This window comes from Pleurodeles waltl, chromosome 11, assembly GCF_031143425.1.
Source record: "Pleurodeles waltl isolate 20211129_DDA chromosome 11, aPleWal1.hap1.20221129, whole genome shotgun sequence".
NCBI classification, from domain to species: domain Eukaryota; kingdom Metazoa; phylum Chordata; class Amphibia; order Caudata; family Salamandridae; genus Pleurodeles; species Pleurodeles waltl.
The window spans coordinates 168128583-168146812 of record NC_090450.1 but is presented as its reverse complement, the minus strand read 5'-3'; the positions used below and the strand labels follow the sequence as shown (position 1 = coordinate 168146812).

The following is an 18230-nucleotide window of genomic DNA, read 5'->3' as shown; positions in this document are numbered from 1 at the left end:
ATCCAAGATCTATCCGTGCTATCTTGAAGTGTGCAATTTAAATCTCCACCCCTCAAACAGTGTACTTGGATGTGTAAGAAAGGGCAGAACAATATTGCAGGACTGCTATCTTCTTCTTCCCTTATGGTGCTGAAGGTAGTAGAAGGGGGCCAGGCTGCTCCTTTGCCCTCAGCCCCTACATGTGATTTGACCAGTTGTGGATCTGTACCCAGTTGAGCATTCTGGTGTTTCTAGGCTTCCAGTTACCAGGTACAATATTTCCAATATTTCCAGACCTGGTAATTCTGAGTCCAGAAACACTGGGCCACTTGTAGTTACCTGGTTTGGTATCCTCCCCATGGGCCCTGTTCTGGACAATTGTGAATGAGGCCGTAGAGTTTTTACGTCCTCAAACCTCCCACCAATGTGGCTCTCTCAAACCCTCAACTTCATCCACCTTCACCAGACCATCTCTAATGAAGTCTCCACCAGCATTTTGGCAAATGCTATTTCTCTGTTTTTTGTACACTCTTCTGCTGAAGTGCTCAGAAAAGTTTAAAAGTTGTAAAGCTGATACTTTGAGTGTACCCACAATTACTACATTGTTGCTGTGCACTATATTTGCAATGCTTGCCACTTGCTGCTTCTCAAACTATCTTCCTTTGTTTACATACTGTAAGAAGATACATGTGCATAATGTATGGCTACGTTGTGTACAACACACACATGTAGTACACGCTTCTGAGAATTTTGAGAATCTTCTAGAGCAGTGGTTCCCAACCTGTGGTCCGGGGACCCCTGGGGGTCCGCGAAGCCTTCTCAGGGGGTCCGTGAGAGCATAAAAAATGAAAAAATATCAATAAATATTGACAAATTAGGTGCCCAGCTTCCAGTAATGACTCAGGCGGGGGTCCCCTGGATTCCCATGATGATTCAGTGGGGGTCCCTGGGTTCCATTAATGTTAAAGTGGGGGTCCACAGAAATCAAAAGGTTGGGAACCACTGTTCTAGAGTGAACTCCTGGAAAAAGCTTTGTGAACCAGACCCCTTGTGTCTGTATTTCTCTCGGTGTATACAGAATTGTGTTGACATCATTGTTTTTTGCTTGCAAGACTTTTTTACAGCATCATTCCAAATGTTGCAGCACCTGCAAGAACACAATAACTCTACTGTAGTCAGCATTTTCTGAATGAACATGCATCATACCCGATAGTCACACATACATGTAGAGCTCACTGTAGGAACAGAACAGGCACGCTAAGACTGGTAACGTAGCATATACCTACCCCAGGTTGATGCGTTCCACATTGGAGTTGAGGAGCCCGGGGATGGCTGAAAGATACCTGAAGGTGCAGTGCACTTCTGTGGGCACGTAGCAGGCACAGGGCTTGGGGCATGCCCCGGAAGGACTAGGAAGAAGAAGGACGAACAGGAAACCACTACCAGCGATGAACCTGACCATGGGGCCCCAGAGACTGCTACCTGGCATTGCCATCCTTGCGCACTCTCCAGTCACAGCATCTCACACTGGAACAGTACCAAATCCTGGTCCCTAGACAAGAAAAATTACAATGAGGGGTAGATAATAGCCATTAAGACAACAATACACAACCATCAGGAAAGTCCTAACTTTTCCCATTCCGCTTTTTCTCGGTGGACTTCGTCTCAGTTGAAGTTCCCTTAATCTTTTGCTTACTTTTGTAAAGCAGTAACACCAGGAGTGGTAAAATTAGAAACATTTCTCGTTCGGTTATTGCCAATAATAATAGAAAAATATGCACGTTTTACGGTTTTCTCTGTTTACTACAGCTTTACGCGTTTTTTCTTTTTTTGGGATGGGGTGTTCTGCTGCTTTGAAGATCTACGCTCAGATATGTCATAAAATGAAACCTTTATACTAAGAAAACAGATTTATATGATAGTCATTTTTCAGAATACCCGTAAACATGTATTATTCTATTATTTTTTAGTTGATAGAGAGCAATTGCACTCAAGTGTCTTTCCAGAGAGTTAACACGACCCATGTAATCAAAACAGCTCTAAATCTTTCGAACAATTCACCAATATTTTCATGTAAGCATTTGTTTGCCAAGGAACACGTCAGCTTTTTTAATGCCAGATAATTACAGTGTGCTCTGCAGTGTGGGACACGTGGAGGAAAACGAGGATATAACTTGGTATGTTTGACTGGACGGGAGCTCAAGTGGATAGAATTGAAGACACCGCAGAATTCGGATTTATCTCGTGGGAATTGTTGTAAATATGAGACAGGCGCCACCTGCTGGAAAGAGCTGCATGCCATACGCTTTATCACACACTCAGTGCTTGCCTGCGGTACATGACTGCTTACTCTCTGCTACAGTGAGACAGCAGTATCTGGCACTTGTGACTTCTATACATTCCAAAACTTGCTCTGTGCAGTTTATATTTGCAAGATACTTTAGCTACCACAAAGCCTCCAGTTAGGCCACAAAGACACCCAGACATATTTACAGAAGAAATTCCCAGAATGGCATCTCACATGAGTGTAAATCTTAGACACGTCAATCACCTTGACTTATATGTCCACAGTAAACACTCCTTCCCTCCCAGTTCTATGCTAGCTTGCAAATTCTAGGTAATGTGACTGTCTCCCTCTCCGGAATGTTCCTGGGCCCGATTCAGAAAGGCAATTTACACTTTTGAGTAACTTACACTTTTGAGCATGTTTACTACTTTTTTGTCTGTTCACAAAAACCGAGTGCAAACTTACTCAAAAATTGAAACTCGTGTGTCTCGTCCAAATTGAAGAGTCTGGAGACTATACACTTTAGAGCAATTTACACTTTTTGAGTAACTTTATTAGTTTTGCACATTTTTTAGTGCAGTGGACTCTACAAGTGTAATTTACATTCGGATTTTGTGGAAGTAGTAAGCTTACTTAAAAGTGTAAATTTCTCAAACCTGTAAATTACCTTTATGAATGAGGCCCTGCCACATTCAGTCTCTCACTTCCTCAGTCTCCTAGGCTCACGTGACCAAACCCATGTGTTTGCCAGTTCCATGTGTAAATTCACCCAGTCCAGGCTTTTGCTATACAATCGGGGGCTTATAGCTCTGCTTGCCCATCATAAACCCAGGAATATAATCCCCATCATTCAAAGCACAGACCTAGACCCTACGAGCTACCAACACATAGACCTCGGACATTTGAGTGTTCTGCTTCTCCACTTCTATTTACCCCTTCCCCCCACTAGTGTAGGTGTAGAGGATGTCGGTACCATGTGCAAACAACATCTGCTCACAGATCTAATAATTTCAAATAAATATAAGTACATTTTTAATACTTTTGCAACCGCAGGGTCTGCTGGAAGGTAACATAACATGCTGTGTCAACATCAACCTCAATATTTCTTAATCCTGCCTGGAAACTGATCTATTCTTAAAACTTCTGATTGTCGACTTTCCTCTACACTTTCAAATGCCCCCTCTTCCTTCCAACCTCTGCATACATCCTCTCTCTGAGCATAACCTTCTGAAAGTCACATGCATCTTTGCCTTAATATCTATTATTTTATTTCTGAAAACTGCACACAACTCACATGAAGGACCACAAACCCTCCTTCTTTGAAAGTCATATTCCTGCAAACTCAGAATACTTAATCACTTCAAAGCAGATTCCACTAACACCAACAGCCAGGAGCATGAACTCACATAACCCCTCCACTAATGATCATGCCTAGGTCCTATGAATGTAACCACAAATAAACTGTAATGAAAGCAATGAATGGTTTGCACAAGACTAATTCCAATAACTAACAATAACCAATTACACTGGACTAACTACTACTCTTGGGTTCTGGAGCGACGTGCTTCCCAGAATAAAGCACTACAACACCTTGTCAGCGGTAGTAAGCGCTATATAAATGTAATTACAATTACATACTTCGGTTCAAGCGCTAGACAGGAAAATCTGGGGTGTGCAAAGACCTACCGTGTCTTTTGCTATCCGGCACCCGTCTAGTATAGTGTTAATGGTTTAACACACGCCAACCGCACATACAGACCTATGTGTGAAATGCACATTAATATCAAATTGCAATGAAGATGCCCCTTTAGCTGTGTTTTTTGTACAAAACATACGCTTTTCAAACAGGCGGCATTTCCAAGAGAGCGGAGAGGAACTTCAAGGGCATAAGGATAATATAGGCGAACAGATGAACAGTGGGAACCTACCTTTCTAAGCTGATTCCCTGGCACTTTCAGCTGGCCGCAAACTGTAAAAAAGCACGAACTAACTCCAAAGCGGAGGCTGGCTGGGCAGCCAAGACAAGAATGATTTAATTCCAATGGTCATCACATAGCTATGTACTTTTCAATGCTCAAAAGTTTGCACCATCCCAGCTTTAAGCATGTGAACGTTTCCAGAGATTGTCTGCAACCAAGATCGCTTTTTTGAAGCAAAATAGAGCATGAAAAACATATGACTTTTCCTCTCGGATCTCCCCTCCTGGAGAAAGTTACCAGTTGTTCTGTTCCTGGCACAGCGTCTCTATTTTTTTAGCAGACACCAATTCTGTCTTCACAGTTAAAACCCATTATCTTCCTTCATCATCTGCAAGAGCATTCCTACCGCTCCCTCGGGATTTTTAAATCTCGCTCCTGCTCAGAGGCTTTTTACTTTGTAAATATACCTCCTTCTCCAGAGAACAGAACACAAAGTGACGCCTTTCTCTGTCGTACCACCGTCACCTTATTTCTCTTATCATTGTTAGAGCGTTCCAGTTGAATCTGCTTTTCTCGTCTCTTCCCTGTGTATTAGCACCCAGTATCTGGATTGTTCTCTCTCCGCAAGCCGTCTCTCTGCAGAAAGGTACCACACGTTTTCCTTCGCAGAAACTCTTTCCAGACATAGATGCAGACACGTCGGGATTGGCCAAGGCTGACGCTCTCTCATTGGCCGCGGAAAGCTCGACTCTGGCAGGATCATATATTTCACGAAATGGGTAGCTTAACTTTCCAGACCGTGTTTCTGTGCTTTAATGCGCACTATTTAAAAGCATTTTCAACAAACAGCCTTTTATTCTTTTGCAAAACACCACAGTCTAACAGATGCCGAACTATAGGTGCACGCATGCTGTAAATGACATGACATGACATTTATCGATCAATTAAAAATCAAATTAACGGCTTGCTAGTCATTTCATAAATTGTAACTACTTTGCGTGAGTTAGATACAAAGAGTGCGTAGTCGATTTTCAGTCCTTAGCATGGTTAAAATCTCATTAAACGTAGTTTAAAATATAGCATAACGTAAAGTAACGTAAAATAACTTGAGGTAACTTGACATGAGATTAAATTACAACAGATATTTTTTTTTAAAAGAGCAGTTTAGGTGTAACCATGGCCATTAGAATTATACAATTATACTGCTGTGGCGTTTTTCACATAATTGTGGATTTGCTGCATTTGCTACCATCCTCATCTTTTGCATTATCAGGAGCTTCTAGAAAACAGGGGTTTCTAGCTCAAACGGTTGAAAAGTTACTAAAAAAGCAGGGGGAAGTGTTGCAGTGCAGTGGTTGGCCCTTTGTAAAAGTTGACTGGTCACCTTTGTGTTTCTTATTGCTATATTTGGGGGTTAAACTGGTACTAAAGTGTAGGTCTCAAACTTTGAGATGGGATACCTGGGTGGATACATTTCTGACAGAATCACCACTGAAGTTGTCCCAAAGTCCATGCTGAATGGCCTTTAGTGCAAAGCCAGGCCATTCCTTAGTGCAAAGCCAGGCCATTTGCCTGTGAGCTTGCTACCAGATCTGTGGCAGTCATATGGTGTTTTTGTGTGGAGCCTAGGTCAACAAACTCAAGCTTAACCCCGAGACCACAAGTAGCTGCTTCCTACTTTTGACAGGAGCTCGCTCCCCCACGCTCGCAGCACCACCTTGTTGTGCCGGTGTTCCCTGTCCCCACCCACGCTGCTGTTCGCGTGTTCGAGGCTCATCCCTGGTGTCTAGTGGGCTGCAGGTAAGCGTCCCTAGACCTGCGCTCTGTTTTCTAGGTTATTGTGACTTTCTTCACTCGTTTTTCCTATTGTGCCGTATTTCTAGGTTACTGTGACTTTTTCACTCGTTTTCCTATTGTGCTGTATTTCTAGGTTACTGTGACTTTTTCTCTCGTTTTTCTTATTGAGCAGTATTTCTAGGTTATTGTGACTTTTTTCACTCGCTTTTCTTATTGTGCCTTATTTCTGCCTTATTTTTGCCTTTTTTTCTTTATTCTGCCTTCTTGTGCGCTCCTCAGTCTTCCCGCTTCCTGTCCGCTACCTCCATGCGGCCCCGCCCCCACATTCCCCCATTCGCTGTTCCCCTCCTGCCTCCCAGCTGCTCCTCCCTCCCTCCTCCCTTCTTAATGGCGGTCGCTGTGCGACCGCGCCGCTGGCGCGCTGGAGGCGCACCAGAGGCAAGCCCGTCTGCGCCCGTCCGCGCCTGGACCGCGCCCAGTGCCAGTCCCCCTGGTCCTCGCCCCCCACACCACCAGACACTGCTACTCTGCCAGAGACCTCCACGCCCTGAACCCTGGACGCACCCCCACCTGTTTCCAGTCCTCCCCCAGGACCACCAAAGGACCCTTCGCCTGCCAAGCCTGCCATTTCTCCTGCACCCTAAAAAGCATCAACAGACCCGCCAACAACTGCCTCAACTGCATCCTACTCAACACTCGCTCCATCCACAAACACACTATCGAACTTTGGGACCTGCTGACCACCTTATCACCGGACATCACCTTCCACACCGAAACTTGGACGAATTCGGCCTCTGAACTGGACATTGCTATTGCCATCCCTGAAGGCTACAAGATCACCAGGAGAGACCGCACCAATAAGCCAGACGGGAGAATCGCCATAGTCCACAAAAGCACCATCAAAGACTCTCGCACCCACGAAACACTAAACTCGGCTGAATACCTTCACTTCAACATCCACGTCAATGCCAACACCACCCTCAAAGGAACACTGATCTACAGACCTCCGGGCCCCTGAGCCCAATTCTGCGACTCCATCGCCGACATCGTCAGCACCCAGGCCCTCACCTCAGCAGATTACATCCTCCTCGGCGATCTGAACTTCCGTCTTGATAACAACAATGACATCAGCACCAACCATCTACTCGCCAACCTCAGATTCAAACAACCCGTCACCTCGCCCACTCACACCGCAGGCCACACTCTCGACCCCATCTTCACTGCCAACAGCCACTTCTCCTTCAGCCACACCACTGAGCTCAGCTGGACAGACCACCAATGCATCCACTTCTCCTATCAGAAACCAGCTACTCACCACCACTGCACACAACCACCCCGATGCAACTGGAGCAAAATCTCAACAGAAGAACGGATCTCCACCCTCACCCAGACCACGCCACCTACAATCTTGCACCCCGACAAAGTCGCTACCAACCTGCACCGCTGGTTAGCAGACTGCGCCAACACCCTCGCACCGCTCAAAAAACCCTCAAACTCCCTGCACAGCACCAAACCCAACTGGTTCACACCTGATTTACAATTCTCCAAACGAGAATGCCGAAAAAGAGAGAAGCCCCTGTGCCTGGATCCCAGCAAACACAACTACATCGCACTCAAGGAGTCCATCAGCAAGCATCACCAGCTAATCCATACCGCTAAAAGGACCCATTTAAAAAACCGCATAGATAACAACGCCCACAACAGTAAAGAACTCTTCAGCATCGTCAGAGACCTCTCTGTTGGGACGTATCCAACGCGTGCTCCCCGCGCGACGGGACAAGGGAATGGTGAGACAATGGAACAGGGAATGTTGAGGGGGATTTGAGTGTTGCGGGGAGTTGGGACCGGTGTGGCTGAAGTGGGAGGAGGGAAGTCGAAGCTGTTTAACTTTTATCTTGGAAACAAAAACCTTGCAACTTATTTCGTGTTCGGCGATTGAATACCTTTCAGTGGCGAGGAGTGTCATTTTTCCTGCTCTCCTTCCTGACGGCAACGCGAAGAATCCTCTGACAGTTTCTTCTTCCGTGTCTGGAGCTCCCCATTTTCGAAGGTGTCCATACGACGAGCTCGTTTTGCTGATTTCTTCCTGTCGTTGCCGTGGTGTGTTGCTGAGTGTAACATTTTACGGAACCTGCTTCTTAACCTGTATGTGAGTACGTCATCGTGGGAACTGGAGCGCGTGTCTACCCAGTGGCCATATTGAGATAAGGGATAGTGTGTCACGGTGACACCCACACCCACGGCGGCCATTTTGGGGGAAACATTTATCAAACTGGTGCGCGCGCCTACCCCGTAGCCATTTTGGGTTAGAGATTGCATGTCACGGTGACACGCACACCTACGGCCGTCATATTGCAGGCAATCACAATTGAAGTTGCGTGCCCCACGGTGACACGCACACCAAATTGCTTGTTTATTTATAATAATAATATGGTTACACGTACATCGAGCGGCATTATTTTTGGCAACAAGCACTACAGTCAACACAAAAAAGTTTATGTGTCACGGTGACATGCACACCTAATTGCATCTATATAACTTATAATTGGCACACCTTGGCAGCAATATTGTGCGAACATTTCAACAGCGCGTATGGTGATACGCACACCTTTTTGGGACAATTTAACATCCACACCTTTTGGAGATCTGTAGACATTTTGTACTCTTTTCCATACTGTATTGAAAGTACATTCCTACAATTCTATTAATCGGTTTTAATTATTATTATATTCCTTGATTGCACCCACTATGCAGCATTCCATCTCTCCTCCGCCTAATTTTCTTCCCAATCCGGCTTTGTTTGACGCAGATTGGGAACAATGGTAAGAGGCATTTGAGGCGTATTTGGATGCTCTAGAGGGAGAAACTTTCACCCACAAGAGAAAATTTGCAATTCTAAGGCATTGTTTGGGGAATGGAGGGTGGAAATTTTTGAAACATATTTCAAAAGTAACACTATTAACTATTGAGGGTGAAGCGATTGTGTTGAGGATGAATATGGAACCGCAATTAAGTCCCTGGACGCAAGATTCAAGACGTGCAGAAATGTCACTTTGGAAAGGCATAAATTCTACAAAAGGGTCCAAGCTGAAGGCAAATCTGTGTCTAGTTATGTAGGAGCTTTGAGGCTTTTAGCAGTTTCGTGTGATTACAAAGAATTTGAAGAAGAAATGATTAAGGACCAGCTTGTGGAAAAAACAAATAACAGGAAAGTACAGGAGGCTTATGAGGCCTTATTATCTACGCCTAACTTAAATCTACAAAAAGCATTAGAGATCGCCACCAGAATTGAAAGCACGGTTTCGTTCATGGAACAAATGTCAGTTTCTGACAACAGAAGTCAGTCTCCGCGACCTGACGTATTTGCTGCAAAAACAAAATATAAAAAAGGAAACAGGAAGAGTGGGAATACACTACAGTCTACGGGAGGCAAAACCGAGAAAAAGTTTTCTAAACCTTTAGAGTGTTATAGGTGTGGTAGCACTGCTCATTTGGGTAATGCTAAATTTTGTCTAGCTATTGACAAAATGTGTGCCAAGTGTTATAAAAAAGGACATTTTGTGAGGGTGTGCAAATCTAATAAGACTAATAATTCGGACAGACCTAATTCCAACCGAGTCAACAGTGTCACCACAAATAACTCCCCTTCTAGTAGTGATGAGGGGGAAGTATTTATGGCACATGACAATGAGTTCTTGATCAGTGAGATAAAGAATTCTTGCAGGAAAAGACCGTTTTGCTTGGTAGAAATAAATGGTGTTCAGGTTCAGATGATGGCTGATTCTGGGTCACCATTTACACTTTTGAGTGAGACCAAGTGGAACGAATTGTTTAAAGGTCAAGGGGCTACTTTAAATCTGTCACTTATTCAGCCAATTGGATATGGAGGAAAATCAATTGACATGTTGGGTGATTTCCAAGCAGAGCTCAAGTTTAAGAGTAACGTCACACCAGCAACAATATATGTAGCCAAAGATAATGCATGCCTCTTAGAATGATTTGATCAGGGCAAATTAGAATTAGTGTTAGACCCAAATAACCCTGAACAAGTTATAGTGAGAAATGAATACATGCAAGTACCTTCTGTTGTGAGTGATAAATGGGAATCGCGTCATCCAGAAATATTTAAAAGTGGTGTGGGTTTATTCAAGGGATTTGCTCATAAGATCAAGATTAATAAGAATGCTCAACCTAAAGTTCACAAGGTACGGAAAGTTCCCCTCACCTTGAGAGATGATTAGAAAGAACTAGACAAATTGTGTACTCAGGACATATTAGAACCGATTGAGTCCTCAGATTGGGTTGCGTCTGTAGTCTTCGCTCGCAAGGCAAATGGGTTGTTACGAATGTGTGTAGACTTACGCGACCTTAATGATCAGATTTGGGTGGACCAATATCCTCTACCGAACATCTCAGAAATGCTATCATCCGTTAAAAGTGGTAAAGTATTTCCCTTGTTTGATATGACATCTGCATACCACCAAATTAGTCTGCACCCAAGTTCAAGACATTACACGGCTTTTATTACATCTTTTAGTCTATTTCAGTTCAAACGAATGCCGTTCGGGTTGGCGTCTGCGTCGGCCGTATTCTAGAACACAATAGAAATTATGTTCAAGGAGATGAGTGGGGTGAATGCATTTCAGGACAATATTTTAGTTTATGGAAAGGATATGTGTGAACATAACAAGAGGTTAAGTTGTGTGTTAGATGCGTTGAAATTGAAAGGAGTGACTCTCAGTCCCACTAATTGTCATTTTGGCATATCTGCTGTGAACTATTTAGGCTTTGAATTGACGGCTGATGGCATTAAACCCAAAGTAACTTTAGTAAAGGCCATTCAAGATTTTGTGTGTCCAGAGAATAAAGACCAGTTGAGGTCTTTCATGGGCTTAATAGAGTTTTATGCCAGATTCGTACCTAATTGTTCGGAAAAAACGTATAATCTAAGGAATCTTCTAAAGAAGAATGTTAAATTTTTGTGGGATGATGGCTGTAACCGTGAGTTTGAGAGTATTAAGCAAGAGATTGCCCAGGCAATTCCCCTGAAACCATTTGACACCAGGGATCAGACCATCATTATGACTGATGCCAGCCAGAAAGGTCTGGGTGTGGTGTTATTGCAAAGAAGGGACGGCATGGAGGAAGTAGTTGCTTTTGCATCGAGGAGTCTGAAGGGAGCTGAAGCTACGTATTCAGTAATTGAACATGAAGCCTAGTATGTTGGTGGGGCATTATTCACTTTCAACAATTTGTGTGGGGAACTAGGTTTACAGTTAGAATGGATCACAAGCCTTTGGTCCAACTTTTCACAGCCAAGGGTGCGTAGAAAGCCACTCCTAGGATTGCCAAGTGGCAATATAAATTGAGTGAACAGAATTTTAAGTTGGAGAATGTACCGGGTAAGAAAAATGTTTTGGCTGATTGCTTGTCTAGATTGTCTGGCACTGATCCTTTGGAGGAGTTAACTACAGATATTGGCCCCAAGGATGAAGATGGCGATGTGGTTGTGTGTTCTGTAAATTAACAACTGGATGGTGCGCTGGGTGAACAGGAATGGAGGAGAGCCTGTGAAGAGGATCATGATATGAGATCAGTCATGCATGCAGTTGTCATGGAGTGGTCACAGTGGACCTCCGAAAGTGAACTAAGGGATAAGTACAAACATGTTTTTGACGAGTTGTCGGTAATTAATGGATTATTATTTAGGTCCAAGCAGTTAGTAGTGCCGGATAGCATGAGAAAGAAAGTTTTGAAGTTAGCGCATGAGGGTCACATTGGGATGCGGGCTATGAAGAGGAGGATCAGAGAAGGTTTTTGGTGGCCTGGGGTTGATAAATGTATAGAACATTTTGTAAGGGATTGCATGTATTGTGCTACCAGTGACAAGTCCCAGGTTACTGTACCATGCCCGATAGAAACAGTAAGAGTTCCGGATAAACCTTGGAGTATGCTTGCTATCAACATAATAGGGCCAGAGAAGTTGTCCTACAGATCCCAAGAATACAGGTTAGTGCTTATCGATTATTACAGCAGATGGCCAGAAGTAAAATTTGTGAAAGTCCCTGACTCTAACAGTGTGATCCAGTGGCTGGAAGGTATTTTTGCTAGGGAAGGCATTCCGGATGAGATTTTGACTGATAGTGGTTCTCAATTTACTTCAGGACAATTTGAAAAGTTTGTGAAGTTCTTGGGTATTAAACACTCCAAAACCTCGCTGTACCATCCAAGGAGTAATGGACTTGTGGAGAGGCTTAATAGGGTCCTCAAGGATAATATTCAACTGTCCAACGCGAGTGGACTGCACTGTAAGTCCGAATTAGCAAAATTGTTGTGGGCAGTGCGCACTACGAATAATTCTGATACACATGTATCACCTTTTGTCCTATTACGTGGTCGCATTCCGTCCTCAAAACTAACTAGAGAGTGGATGGGTCATTTTGGTGTGCCATGGCATAAGGTTGATGGTGTGGTGGAAAAAAGAAAGGATGCGCAACAGAAATATGCGCCAAGTTCACAGAAAGTTCATATCCGCAGGGTTGATTGGAAGGAAGACGATTTGGTAAGAGTGAAGTCTCTGAGAGCCATGGTTAAAGACCCGTCTAAATTCAGTGGTTGGAGGAGAATTGTTCAGGTGGGTGACAGTGCAGTTAAACTGGATGATGGTAAATGGTGGAACAAGAGCAAAAAATCTTTAACTAGAGCTGTGAGTAGGGAAGGCGAGCGGGGTGTGAATGCAAGTAAGCAAGACGTATGTGATGACAATCGTTCTTCCGGAACAATTAATCCACCTGCGCATCATTGCGTACGTTCCTCCAGAATTGTCAAACCACTTCATTTCATGATTACGTATTGATGTAACATTAATTGTGACGATTTGTATATAGGTGTTCCAGGATATTATTGTCATGTATATAAGACAATTGTTATTTATGTATTGTGAGTAATTTTTTATTTTATTTTTTAAATTATTTTATTGTCATATTGTAAAAATCGTTGTAAGGGAAGAGATGGGTTGGGATGTATCCATCGCGTGATCCCTGCGCGACGGGACAAGGGAATGGTGAGACAATGGAACAGGGAATGTTGAGGGGGATTTTAGTGTTGCGGGGAGTTGGGACCGGTGTGGCTGAAGTGGGAGGACGGAAGTTGAAGCTGTTTAACTTTTATCTTGGAAATAAAAACCTTGCAACTTATTTCGTGTTCAGCGATTGGAATACCTTTCACTCTCCAACCCCAAGACCTGCTCCGACTAACCCCCCCCCACGCAAAGGTTCTGCAACTCCCTCGCCACCCATTTCCACCGCAAGATAGAAGAAATCCACAACAGGTTCAAACCCAATCTGACCCCCGACACCCTCAAGCCGGACGCCCTGACACAGGACCCCCCGAGCAACACCAACCTCCTTCACAGCTGGACCCTCACCAACAAAGATGACATCGCACACACCATAGCCTCCATTCACTCCGGATCCCCAGCGGACCCCTGCCCCCACCACATTTTCAACAAGGCAGCATCATCGCTCCCCACCTCTGCAGAACCATCAACAGCTCATTCGAATCAGCCACCTTCCCAGAAATCTGGAAACACGCAGAAGTCAACGCACTACTGAAGAAGCCCAAGGCAGACCCGGATGACCCAAAGAACTATCAACCGATCTCCCTCCTCCCTTTCCCGGCCAAAGTCATTGAAAAAGTCATCAACGCCCAACTCTCCCATTTCCTAGAAGACAGCAATGCTCTCGACACCTCCCAATCAGGATTCAGAAACAAATCACAGCACCGAGACCGCACTCATCGCTGCTACGGACGACATAAGGATCATGCTCGATAAAGGCGAAACCGCAGCACTCATCCTACTGGACCTCTCTGCTGCTTTTGACACGGTATGCCATCACACCCTACATACACGTCTCTACAACACCGGAATCCGCGACAAAGCCCTCGACTGGATCTCATCATTTCTTACCGGCAGAACCCAGAGAGTCCGCCTTCCACCATTCCAGTCAGAAGCCTCCAGAATCATCTGTGGCGTCCCCCAGGGTTCCTCAGCCCTAGGTTCTTCAATGTCTACATGGCCCCTCTCGCCAACATTGCACGAACACACCATATCAACATAATATCATACGCAGATGACACCAAGCTGATCCTCTCTCTCTCACGAACGACTCTACTAATGCTAAAAACAACCTCCACAACAGACTTCTCGCCATTTCCAACTGGACGCACCACTGCCGGAGGAAGATCCTTCTCACACCTTGCCGCCAAGACCTGGAACTCGCTACCACTCCAGTTACTCCAGACTCAGGACCTCCTGACGTTCAGGAAACAGCACAAAACATGGCTTTTCGACCAGTAGCTCCCCGCGCCTTGAGACCCTAACGGGTGAGTAGCGCGCTTTATAAATAAACTGATTGATGATTGATTGCTTTGAATATCATTATCCTGAAGATGAAGAAGAATATCACCAGTAGGCCTCGTGGGGATAAATGGATCCCCATCAAAGCCATGTAGCACTGAAGTGTGCTCCTTGCGTCAGGCCAGACATCACCATTTGGAAAAGAGACTGAGACTCCAATCAACATAGTGACTGCAGAATCCACCTTCCTGAGTCATTCGTACCACACGTGGACAAGAAGGAAAGTGGGCAATACATTTCTCAAAGGACTCTACAATGGAACTGACAATTATGCTCTTCATGATCTGCACAGGGGCAGTTATTGCTTACCTAGCTAAAGACTAAATTGTAGTTTGCACATCAAAATTAAGTGAACTTTTCTTATATCCTTTCTCCCTTCCTGGGAAGATTTAGATAGTAAAACCCAGAAGCCATTCAGGAGACAGAGGGACTAAAGTTCATGAAGCCACATTAGTATTATAAATATGGAAACGCACCTGGGCGAGCCGCTCTCCTGCAGATCTTGAGAAAAAAGATGAATGTTAATGGTATAGTGTTATGGTACAAAGAACTAAAACTGGTTGATCATTAATAATTTATGCATTGCATTTTTATATAACTTCTGAACATTTAAAAATAACATTTAAAACCCAAACTAAGGGGCATATTTATACTCCGTTTGCGCCGAATTTGTGTCGTTTTTTTCGACGCAAATTCGACGCAAAACTAACTCCATATTTATACTTTGCCGTTAGACGCGTCTAGCACCAAAGTTCCTGGAATTAGTGTCATTTTTTTGCGTGAACACCTTCCTTGCGTTAATGATATGCAAGGTAGGCGTTCCCGTCTTAAAAAATGACTCCGATGCTATTGCGTCGGATTTAAACTCCTGGGCAAAAATGACGCCCGGGAGTGGGCGGGTCTAAAAAACCCGCATTTGCGCCGGATTTTAGCGCCTGGGTCAGGGCAGGCGTTAAGGGACCTGTGGGCTCAGAATGAGCCCAGAGGTGCCCTCCCCTGCCCCCAGGGACACCCCCTGCCACCCTTGCCCACCCCAGGAGGACACCCAAGGATGGAAGGACCCACCCCAGGGACATTAAGGTAAGTCCAGGTAAGTATTTTTGTAAAAAATTTTTGTGGCATAGGGGGGCCTGATTTGTGCCCCCCTACATGCCACTATGCCCAATGACCATGCCCAGGGGACAGAAGTCCCCTGGGCATGGCCATTGGGCAAGGGGGCATGACTCCTGTCTTTGCTAAGACAGGAGTCATTTCAATGGGGGATGGGCGTCGTAAAAAAATGGCGCAAATCGGGTTAAGACGATTTTTTTGCCTCAGCCTGACTTGCCCCATTTTTAGACGCCCAAACGCCATTTTTCCCTACGCCGGCGCTGCCTGGTGGACGTGGTTTTTTTTCACGCACACCAGGCAGCGCCGGTCAGCTAACGCCGGCTAACGCCATTCAATAAATACGGCGCCCGCATGGTGCTTCAGAATGGCGTTAGCCGGCGGAAATTTTTTGGGCGCAAAACTGCGTTAGCGCAGTTTTGCGTCAAAAAGTATAAATATGGGCCTAACTTTTTTAAAGAATTGTATAGTGGAAGAAGCTCAGTACAAGGAAAAGCAGGAAAGGTTGATGAAGAAAGCCCTGGCCACAATGTTGTGCTTCTTCCAATTGACAGGAAAGAAACTGGGGCTGGGCCAAAACAAATGTACTGTGATCCAAGGGGGTTTAAAAAATTATACACTGTTTACCGAAAAGAAGCTCTTTGGTCGCAAAACATGAAGAAACAAGCCAAAGACACAAAGCACGAGAATCCTGTACCAAACAAAAAAAAAGCATAAAACAAGAAAAGTGGTTGCCCTGAAGTGCAGCAAAGCAAATGATGCAGAGTGTGAGGTCCAGTGGTTCAGTTCACTCGTCAAAGATTAAACAGTAGTGAATTAAAACAATCAAGTGCTAGCAAATGAAAAAATGAAAGAAATTAAACAGTGAATGTAATAGCATATAATGCTAATGTATAGAATTAAAAACGTATCTGCAAGAGCAGCAAAAAAAAAAGAGGAGGAATGACATCAGTCGAAGGATAGTAAAGGGACCCCTTCATCAGAATAGACAAAACACTTGAGTGTGGTTAGACTCATGCACTGTGGGTTAATATTCCTTATTTAAATGTTTAGTATTTTAGACACTAGACTTTTTCAATTAAGAATACTAGTCAGATATCATAGCCTTATCTTCATAAGTGAGCCTCTGGTTTTGCCATCAAATCTAAAAAACACTGAAAAGCTTTAGATTCTAGGGAACCAGGGAATCAGGGTGGTGGAGTAGAAACAAAACACACATTCATGTATTCCATTCCATAAAAAATGTCTGATTTAACTTACAGTGGATCTGGGTATCACTTTAGGAAAGCAGGACACCACATATTTTTATTATCTTTTGGAATCCACAGAAGACTCGCTAGCTTAGGTTTCTATGGAGCAGGGCTTCAAAGGGCAGAGTCAGGCCACCACATACACTCTTGTGTTCCAGATGAGGATAGTTCTCCTGGTTTCAGTTTTGTTGCATGTCTATAAGGCTCCCAATTTGAAATTATTCATGTAAAACTAGCCTCAGGGGGGTTTATGAGGCCCATTCAGTATAGCATCAAGGCTTTCTATGCACTTGACTCTGATATCTTGCTACTTAGCGAAGCGCAAACAAGTTTTGATGTGAAAGTGCCTGGCAAAGTAAGATCGTTGGGTGGACGGAGTGCAGGGAAGTACCCCACATTGCCAAGTGCCAGGAACATCTTGAGCTGTAATCAGCCCATTACAGTCTTGATGATATAACTTTCGCCCTTCTCACAGATGACATTAGATTACCAAAAAATGTGGTTTGAAGATTGATGGGGCTAGCTGAGGTTATGAATATTAAGGTAATTAACACACGGAAGAGGGGAAAATGGAAACTTCTAGGTATTCTTGCTGGAAGCATTCAATGCTGAAGGCCTCGCAGTGTACAGCAGGATGGCAGAGGAAGTTAAAAGACTGGCGGCTGCATGGCCGTCAATAACCACGTGAAGCTTGATGTTGCTATTAATAATGGAGCCGATGAAGTGGACTCACCTCAGTCTTACCAAGGGTGGGAGAGGTTGTTTGGCACAAGAGAAGATAGTCACTGGTTGTGCAAAACCTTTCATCATCATTGCTGACTACAGAAAAGATTCCAAGAATTTTGGAGACTAGTGGAAGAAGGGCCTTCCAATTAAAGTAATTCCTTTGGCCTATGTGCCAGTCTCCAAAGTTCTTGCCAGCAGGTTCAGAGGAGTTGCTTAGCTAAGAATGGCCATTCTTAAAGCTGGTCCAGTGGTGACGGATAATGGCAAGTTCCTTTTAGATAGGAAGTTTGATAAGTTACACAACTGCAGAACAGTAAATTCAGCTATTAAAAGGATCCCAGGTGTGGTAGACACAGGTTTTTTAGTCAGCATGTCAGAGAGCGTCTACTTTGGTATGGAAGATTGTGCGGTCAGTGTCCGCAACAAGCCTGTGCATCAACACTACCACAGGAACACACTTTTTTTATTCCATTGCACTTATCACACCCCGGTGTGGCAATCAGGAGTGCTGCAGTGACCTTTTTTTGGTTGTAATGCAATTTATGGAATTGGGTAGTATTTGCCAATTTCTTTGAAAACCTTTCTCTTGATTTTTATAAATGAAAGCTGACCTTAACATATTTGTTATTTCTCTTGCTTTGCCGAGTATTGTAACACTACTTGGGCTTGGTTATGTGCGCCAAAAACAAGAGGATTGGTTGATAGCAACTGTAAGTAAGCGCTGATGCTGTGCAGTGAGGAACTTT

The 18230-nt window shown here is 44.2% G+C and overlaps 1 protein-coding gene and 1 pseudogene across 2 annotated transcripts in view; one reads left to right on the top strand and one right to left on the bottom strand.

Annotated features, from left to right (window-relative positions):
- IGSF10 (immunoglobulin superfamily member 10) overlaps window positions 1-4847 on the bottom strand; it is a 142316-nt gene extending 137469 nt beyond the window's left edge. Inside the window, exons 1-2 of one of the 2 annotated variants that reach the window (XM_069213345.1) lie at window positions 4195-4847; window positions 1266-1531 (exon numbers count right to left, since the gene is read on the bottom strand). In XM_069213345.1, coding sequence (XP_069069446.1) covers window positions 1266-1474 — 209 coding nt within the window. In that variant the 5' untranslated portion in view covers window positions 1475-1531; window positions 4195-4847. The remainder of the gene's footprint in view (window positions 1-1265; window positions 1532-4194) is intronic. The other variant, XM_069213347.1, reaches the window with a different exon arrangement.
- Window positions 4848-17424: 12577 nt separating this feature from the next.
- On the top strand, window positions 17425-18001 carry LOC138265080 (ribose-5-phosphate isomerase pseudogene; annotated as a pseudogene).
- Window positions 18002-18230: the final 229 nt, after the last annotated feature.